General features: G+C 37.5%; 1 protein-coding gene across 1 annotated transcript; it reads right to left on the reverse strand.

Annotated features, from left to right (window-relative positions):
- LOC150090259 (monocarboxylate transporter 12-like) lies at positions 1-8,965 on the reverse strand. Its single transcript, XM_090390234.1, has 4 exons — positions 8,752-8,965; positions 8,488-8,631; positions 447-1,433; positions 1-137 (listed from the first exon to the last, which is right to left on the reverse strand). Exons 1-4 carry the CDS (start codon positions 8,963-8,965, stop codon positions 1-3), a joined length of 1,482 nt encoding a protein of 493 aa, XP_090246360.1.
- Positions 8,966-9,338: the final 373 nt, after the last annotated feature.

Consider the following 9,338-nt stretch of genomic DNA (forward strand, 5'->3'; position numbering starts at 1 on the left):
CTAAGTAAGATGATCCATCTTCTTCTGAAGTTTTAGAAAGAGAGGTTCCAGACACCAAAGAAATCCACAAACAATGGAGATTCCTCCCATGATATCGAACAGGCCATCGTAAGATTTTTCATAATCTCTGAAATGTCCTGGAAATAAGGAAAAATATCGCATAAACTTTATAAGGTTTTCTTTAATCTAAAGTAACTAATACCATTTTTAATCTACATTAATTATTTTAAGCAGGACAAACCGGCCTTGAACACACGCGTCTACAAACCGGTAGACAGATGCATGGAAGGCAATGAGAATATAACACATAGTCTGCAAACTCCTCATGATTATGAACCCGTCTTTGGACAGATATTCACCATCACCAATATTATTGATCTTAAGAGTCACCATAAACAAAATAAGTTATTCTCAAATGACAAATATCATAAATAAAATTAACTTACCAATCATTGGAGGAATTGCAAAGCCTACGATCCCCGAAATAAAACTTATCGAGCCCATGGCATGCTCTTGTTGGTCATGCCTGAGATATTGTCCAATTAAAGGTGGAAACATGATGACCACACATCCTGAAGTCATTCCGTAAGCCACCGATAATCCTAACAGTGTGTTAAAATCATTAGCTAAAGGGTATATAATAACCACTACTCCCATGGCAACCAGATTAATAGCTATGAACAGTTTCCTCGAGATGATTCCTTTGTCTGTCATCCACCCAAAACAAAGTCGCCCTGCAAGATCGCCTACAGCAAAGACCGATAAAACAAACTTGCCTTTACTTAGTTCTACTCCTCTGTCCAATAAGAAATCGATAATAACGGTCATAGTGGGTATAAACACGAAAACATAAGTTGCTAGAGAGATACTGATTAAGCAAAACATTGGATCGATCATAACCTTTAAAGTTTTAACGATCTGGCCAAGTGCTGAGTGTTGCTTCTTTGGTACGCAGACAATTGCCGAGGAATTGTTAGAGCAACTCATTTCTACGACACTGACATTGATTTTTGGCAAGTTGTCCAAAGTCTTCTGGCCATTCTCGTCCTGGATTATTTGCATTTTTCCATTGAGTTCTGATTTCGCTTCGGTTTCCTTCAAACTGTTGATGCAAAGAGTGATTTCCTGTTTTCCATCGGTCATTTCAAGTTTTAACGAGTCAAGTATTTCAGCATTCTTCTGTTGTTTTTTAATCCAGGGCGGTTTTCGAAGAAACATTGCAAATGGGATCACGTGCATGACGATTCCTGCAAGAATCAAAAACGTGCCACGTACACCGTACTGGCGGAGTATATATTCGATTATAATGGGCAGAATAAAGGATCCAAAACAGCCACCCGACATGGCAATACCCACCGCTGTTGCTCGATAACGGACAAAGTATTGATTTAGAGACACTTGATACAGCGTGTTGGACAGTCCAAATCCCACACCTAGAAAGATAAAAGTATGAAGAATTCAAAAAGCAGATATGTTTAATTTAAGCATTTATTGAGCGTAATTACCAAAATAACTTAATACTAACATAAAAATCGAAATAAGAAAAATAAAGTACACCAAAAATTTGGTTTTTGATCCGATAATGTACCAAGAAAATATAATTACTTTGAATACTCACTGACCAAAAAAATTGATCTTTTGATTTTCAGAAACGTGTTATTGTTGGAGTACATTTGTCAAAAGCCACAAATGAGAAAATAAAGAAAATCATTGGTGTATCGAAAGCAACCATCTCAAAAGTATACAAGGAGTGGAAGATAAAAGGAGAATGTAGCTCTTAAAGGTAGAAATGCAACAGGAAGTTAGCACTCCAAGAACGAAACGGCAGGAGTTTAAGGTGAATTGCAAGTCAGAACAGAATGTCAAGTGTGCAGCAAATGATTGAAAATTTCTGCCAGACTGGAATTTAGAACAGTGTAAAAAGATCACGTGGGCTGACGAGTTTCCATTTATTGTTTTTACTTCAATGGTAGGCTGAAAGTGCGGTTTGAACTTCATGAAACCAAGCATCCAGACTGTCTTGTGTTCCCCACTCAAGCAGCTGGAGGTGGTATTGTGGTATGTTCTCTTGGTAGGATCTGCTCATTCAGTTACAAGATCGTGTTTACTTCCAATGAATATATTTCTGTCGTATCGGATCTGCAATGCTTCATTTTTGCTCGGATCGCTGTGGATTATTTCAAGACAACAACTCAACTACCCACCGTACAAAAATTGCATCTGAATGGTTCGAGGAACAGTCTCAAGATTTCCAACATCTTGAGACTGTTAACATCTAATTTTCCTGATCTGTACCCAGTCGAGAAATGTTGGAAAGGGCAGTTTTCTATCGACTGCAATGCTGCAACTGACTGATGAAAGAATGGTCAAAGCTGGAGCTAGACAACCTGAGACTCCTAGTGAAATCCATATCGACATGTTCGGATGTAATTCGAGCAAAAGGTGCCTCTACCAGATACTGAATAAAGGTTTCTAATTTTTTGGTCAGCGAGTGTAGGAAATGCGCCACTATATTAAAGGCATTTCGAGCGTAAATAAACAATCCATATATTTCTGGAAAATGATCGGATGAATTTTTATGGGCTCTTTGCACCTTGGTAGAGTTATTTATTTATTATTATTAGCTGTTTGGTGCAAGGAAGCCTGAGGCCTTTGCTGCACCTGCCAAAAAAAAAAAAAAATCGTGAGTTACCCAGAGAGAGAGAGAGAGAGAGGAATCGCCAAGAAAGAGAAGAATGATGATATCCAGCTCAGGACCCTGAGTGTACCAAGCCCATACTCACCAGATGGTGAGCCCCTGAGGTTAGTCAGTCTGTCTTGGAGACTTTCCATGCTACAAAAATCAGATATGTAGGTTTTGTGTTAATCGCCTAAACAACTAAGGCTATGAGGCGTCGGTATATTGTGTTTCTGAATCATGTGTATTCAGTGGTCACTTTGCAATTTTTCTGGACGAGAAATCCAAGCTTCCTGGAGACAAAATTATGTAACCCTCGCCTGAGACCGACTAATCCAGCCACGTTGTGCAAAAATTAGTATTGTTATTGGATTTTTTAGGAGCATCAGCGACTAAGGCCATATTGCTCCCTATATATCTGTAAATTGCGTGGTCTGTGGTCGAGTTTATATTTTGCTGGACAAAACACCGGAGTTTCCGGGAGAAAAAACCATGCTACCCTCGCCAGAGACCGACTAACTCACCAACGTTGTTAAAAAGGCCCAAAGAATTTCCTCACCTCATTGACAGGACTGGAACTCGGGATGGGGAGGACGGTGATTCCACCAACTGTGCTACTCACAAGGGTGTAAAAGGGAAAAAAAATGTAAAACTTCCTGACATCATTAGTAGAGGCATATGATGCAAGAAAGCAAGCTAATGCAGCATCAGCCAAAAAAAAAAAAAAAAAAAAACCGCTCCCATTTCACCCCTCCGTTCGTTCCAAATACCTGCTCAGCCTTAAATTTAATCAGGCTATCAACTTCCACAACAAAGGATGGAAGTCTGTTCCACCAACCAACTACCCGCTGGCTAAAGGCAAACTTTCGCACATCTATCCTACATCTGTCTTTCCTCAATTTGAATTTATGCCCTCTAAGGTGATTATTCTGAGCAAGAGGAATAATCCCATCAGCATTGAGCATGCTCAAACCATTCAAGGCTTTATACACCTCTATTAGATCACCTCGCAGGTGCCTAGTCTCCAGACACTGTAATCTGCAAAACTTAAGCCTTTCTTCATAAGAGTAACCCTTTATTCCATTCACTAATCTTGTTGCCCTTCTCTGTACTCGTTCCAAGAGATCTACATATTTCTTAAAATGAGGCCTCCAGGCCTGTATACAGTACTCAAGGTGTGACCTGACCATTTCCTTATACAAGGGGATAATCACCTCCTTATCCCTGCTAGAAAAATTCCTGTATATCATTGACAAGACACTATGAGCTACTCTTGCAGACCGTCTGCACTGCTCAGAAAACTTCATATCTGCCTGCACAACCACCCCCAGGTCCCTTTCATTCTCTACCACTGCCAGTGTAGTACCGCAGAGTTGATACGTTACTCTGGGGTTACTGCTTCCCATATGTAGTACTTTACATTTGTCAATATTAAACTTCATTTGCCACCTCTCAGCTCATCCTCAACATTTCTAGATCATTGACAGGATACGAATCCAGATCTTTTCCCCTAAATGTAGGAGAACAATGAATATAACCACTGTGCTATCCTAGAGGTTATCAAAGAGACACACAACACAACAAAATAATCACGTAATTTACTGATTTCATATAAAGATGAGTCATAGCGTTAATCATATAAATGATGATCATATAAATAATTTTAGATGACTCATTGCTTTCGCGAAAATAGTAAGCTCACAAACAACTGTAATATACGTGTCTGACCACAGTCATAGAAAATCCTTCATCCATACCAATTTACGTTTCTTTCAACGGCTGATTTAGATATACAGATAGAGAAAGATAAAAGTATTTATTCTGTGACGTGTGACGTAATTTTATGGAGGAGAAACACCAAAAATATCAAAATAAAACAATACTCATAACATATAATCTGTTTCACGATGTCGCCAGTAGGGGCGCTCTAACATCTCTCAATATTTTTTTAACACTAATAAAAGAATATGTTCGTTGCTGAAGTGCTAATTATTCAATAAAAATAAATCTACGTGCAGTTTATTGTACAGTAATTCTTCTCTGTATCATATGCAATAAATAAAAGTTTGGGATTTCTAAACTTTGGACCACCCTTTAGAAGGAATTTGCGTACATTTGTACATTAGCTTCATTAGACAGATAGATTACTCGTTCTATTATATGGTTTCTTTTATGTTATGGCCGAGAATATCTGCAGTACTGGAACTTGTGGGGGCGAAAAGGCTAAGTTAAGAAAATTGCTATTAAAACCGTCATTAGTATTAGCCATTTAAAGCGAGGAGGGCCACAAACTTTTGCTGCAACTTTGAAGAAAAAAGTAAAAAAAATAATAATAAATAATAAAAAAAAAGAAGCACACATTATGTGCTTCCCTCCTCACATAGGTAACTGTCCAGTTGACCTCTGAATTTCCTTAAAATTGTCAGCCTCAACTGACTAAGAAGTAGCTTGTTCCACTAATCAACTGCTCGTTGGATACAATAAAACTTCCTACAATTTAGTCCAAACCTCTTTCCCTGTAATTTAAATTATGGCCTCTATATTTTACTAACCCCTCTCAGAGCCGTATAAATCTCAATCAGGTCTCCTTTTAGGTGATTTGGAAACCAGTCTCCTCTAATCGCCGTCTTCGCACAAGGAACGGAAAAGACCTGAGTTTGAATCTCGTCAATGATGTAAGGGATTTTTATGTGCCTTTTTCAGAACGTGGCTGAATTATTCGGTCTCACAAGAGGCAAGCGTGGCTTTTCCTCCCGAAAACGCAGGTTTTTGATCTAGCAAATAGCAAATTGACTACAGAACACACGCGATTTACACAAATGCAATATGGCCTAAGTTGCTGATGAGCTTAAAACCCTACAACAACCACCACCAATATTAAAATTCATTGACACAATTAAAAACTCGCTGATTAAGTTCGTTGCAAGTGATCGATCCAGCATTAAATATTTTTCGAAGTACTGTAAAGATTTTTTTTCTTTGTGATAAAAAAGTCGTTGAAATTTATTGTAAACTTTTTTGAATCACTGCTCTATGTTATGTATAGTGTATTGGCATAATCAAAAAGTAATTACTAAAAATTAAATGTTCCGAAATTGCATAATGAAGGCCATGAATTGCGTATATATCAGACAATCGAGAGCTTTAATAACGCATTTAAGAATAATTTGTTCCCTTAAAGTGCTTGCAAAATTTTACTGATCAAAATTCAGCGTGAAGAAATTATATCATTTGATTAAATATCAGATTTGTATAAAATTATATGTGGGTACCTAGGAAAATGGACTGAGCGATTCAATAAATACAAATTTATCGATGGATGCTTTTAAAAAATACACCAGTTTTGGGAGGAAAAACCAAATAGCATATGCGCAAAAATATTATTGATATTGAATTTTAAATTGACGAAACTGATTATTCAGTCAATATTCTTTGCTAAAAATTTTAATTTCAAAAGAATTGAAAGAAAGAAAGAATGCAAGAATATTTGCTAATGCCATCGAGGCAGTGTTAGGTGGGTCGGAAAACTGCTAGCTTTTGGGGGGGATACATCGGCTAATAGATTAACAGTAGCCACTGGCAGAGGTGAAAGTGATTCTTGCACTGCTTCCATTGGGATGAGCAGCAGCCTGGAAAACAAGGTATTTATTATTTATTATTTTTTTTTTTTTTTTTTTGGTAGTAGTTGTTGGCGCATCGGCTTCTGTGGCCATAATGCACCTCCCAAGGTTTTTGAACTACTTTGATCCAAGGCGGGATTCGAACCAGCGACCTTTGGGTCTAGGTAGGCACTTTACCCACCCGGCTAGCCCGGTCGGCAGGAAAACAAGGTGCAGGGGATTTCAGAGACTGTTGAGTGTCATCGCGGAACAAGTAAATACATGGGCTGTGTTAGGGCAGCTAACAATAAGAACATGGGCAGGTATACTTCTATGTACACCAATGCTAGGAGTTTGGTAAATAAATTTGATGAATTTTAGGTATTGCTCAAAACATCAAAGGCAAATATTGTTGGGATATTAGAGACATCACACAGATATAAGGAATGGGAATTGGAATTTGGGGAGTACAATGTGTACAGAAAGGACGGGAAGGGAGGAGGAATTATGCTATTAGTTAAGAAACAATTAAAATCTAAGGACGTGCAGCCAGTTGATATGGGTGGACAGTGCAGTGTTGAGTCAGTTAGGTGTGACATAAATACTGGCAAAGCGCAAAATTGAAAGAAGGAGTGTGTTACAGGCCTAATGACTCGGATGAGTATAATGAACAGAGAAATAGAGTGGGGCAGTAAATCAGAGTGTCTTATAATAGTATAATAGTATACAGGTCTGGGGGCCTCATTTTAAGAAGGATGTAGAGCTGTTGGAACGAGTACAGAGAAGGGCAACAAGATTAGTGAATGGAACAAAGGGTTACTCTTACGAAGAAAGGCTTAAGTTTTGCAGATTACAGTGTCTGGAGACTAGACACCTGCGAGGTGATCTGATTGAGGTGTATAAATCCTTGAATGGGTTGAGCAAGCTCAATACTGATGGGATCCTTCCTCTTGCCCATATTAATCGCCTGAGCGGACATAAATTCAAACTGAGGACAGATAGTTGTAGAATAGATGTCCGGAATTTTGCCTTTAGCCAGCGGGTGGTTGATTTTTGGAACAAACTTCCATCTGTCGTTGCAGAAGTGGACAGCTTAAATAAATTCAAGGCAGAACTAGACAAACGTTTGGAGCGAATGGATAGGTGAAATGGGAAAGGATTTATTTATTTATTTATTTTTATTTGTATTATTATTATTATTATTTTGGCTGATGCTGTATAAGCTTGCTTTCTTGCATCATATGCCTCTACTAATGTTAATGTTAATGCTAACGAAAGGAATGAGGATGACTTAAGAGATCTTGTTACGGTCGGTGGGCGTTACTTTTTAAAAGATTTAATAGGACTCGGTTGTCTTTTCCAGCAACCTCGAAAACTTATCTGATTTTTGTTTGCCACTCTGGCACGTAATGGAAATGTTGAAAGAACATTTTCTGAAATTCATGAATCAAAACTAAAAATTATTATCCACAAATATTTTAGACACTTCTACAATAACGTAACGATTTCACTTTTACATATCTTTAAGAAATCTTTAAAAGAAGGTGTTTATCCTGGCTGTTTCAAAAAAACAAGCTCACATAATGCAAAAGACATAAAATGGGCTCCAAACTCTTAGCCAATAACTGTCGTTGAATAACTTTCATTAACAGCATAGCAAAAAAAAAAATAGATACAATTCTTCCAAGTAAACTTTCTGCTTACTTCAATCCCGTATTGATTCAATATCAACATAGCTTTCGTTCCGGAGATTCCGTGGTCACCAACTTGGTTGCCTTTTGGCAATTTACTTCCATGGAAATAGGTCATGGCAGCTGGGTTTATGTGATTTATACAGATTTGTCTAGAGCATTTAACATAGTTCATCATAGTCTGTTAAAATTCAAACTCTCCAACATAATCATATAAACAATCCACTTTTGGATTGTTTATATGATTATGTTACTGGTGGTTTATATCATGGATATATCATGGATATATCGTTGGACCAAACTTAACAATCTACGAATAAATATCGATATACGCAAAGTTGTTTCTTACAAAGATTCCCATAAGAAAGTCATTCAGTTTGGTTACAGTCTAGAATATCCTTTATATTTTGGCAACAGGACTTTCTTATATAATAAGAAAGTCCTGTTCCTCACTACACAAAATATTTAGTATTCAGTACACACGATTCTACTTACGATGGAAAAAGATAAATGTACTTACCGTGTACACCACCCCAAAGAATAACGATCCAAGTAATATTGGGTGCAACATAACATAGGGCTGCACCTGCAGTGGCAATCATCGCTCCGATTATGGTAACTTTACGAACTCCATAACGGTGTCCTAAAATACCCACCACAGGACCTGAAAAAATTACATATTTCATTATTGAATACCAAAGGATTCAATTTAATAATAGTAATTATTGGGAGCTTACAAAAGAAAACGAAATATTAAGTTTTTCCAACAGTTCTATTAAAATACCTATCAAGTTCCTTATCATTGATCGAACAGTGAAAGGGAGTGTTGCTTCTTCCCTTGTGAGACCATAGACGTATATAAACTCCACGTAGAGCAGGGCAGCCATTCTAGCAAGACCTGACATTATAAAGATTGTCACACTACAGGAAAGAGCAATCACCCAACTCCATCCTTGATCGGGACCCTGGCTTCTCTTTTTCTTGTTTCCTTGACCCATGGAGATGTCTTCCCACTTGAACGACCTAGGAAAGAATGAGATCAGACCAGCTGGTTTTCTCGTTCCTCAGTTATATCAGAAAGGAGTGTGATTTTCAGATTTGCACGCCATATATTATTTTCAAGATGTCTCTTGTAATAACAGTCGAATAATATATCACGTAATCCCCCATATCTTTGTCTTGAGAGAAGAGATAAGGCCATATCAAGTTAATTCTTTGGATAAACAGCTAAGAAAATCTCTCTACTTTTATTCACTACCACTTATCATTCTGAAATGAAGTTCCCACTGAGTTTTAACTGTAGAAACATTGAATGACTCCCATTAAACGATAATTAACAATCTAGATATCATTATCTTCGAGATCTGACAG

The sequence above is a fragment of the Mastigoproctus giganteus genome, chromosome 2, assembly GCF_048544385.1.
Source record: "Mastigoproctus giganteus isolate SK-2022 chromosome 2, ASM4854438v1, whole genome shotgun sequence".
Lineage (NCBI taxonomy): Eukaryota > Metazoa > Arthropoda > Arachnida > Uropygi > Thelyphonidae > Mastigoproctus > Mastigoproctus giganteus.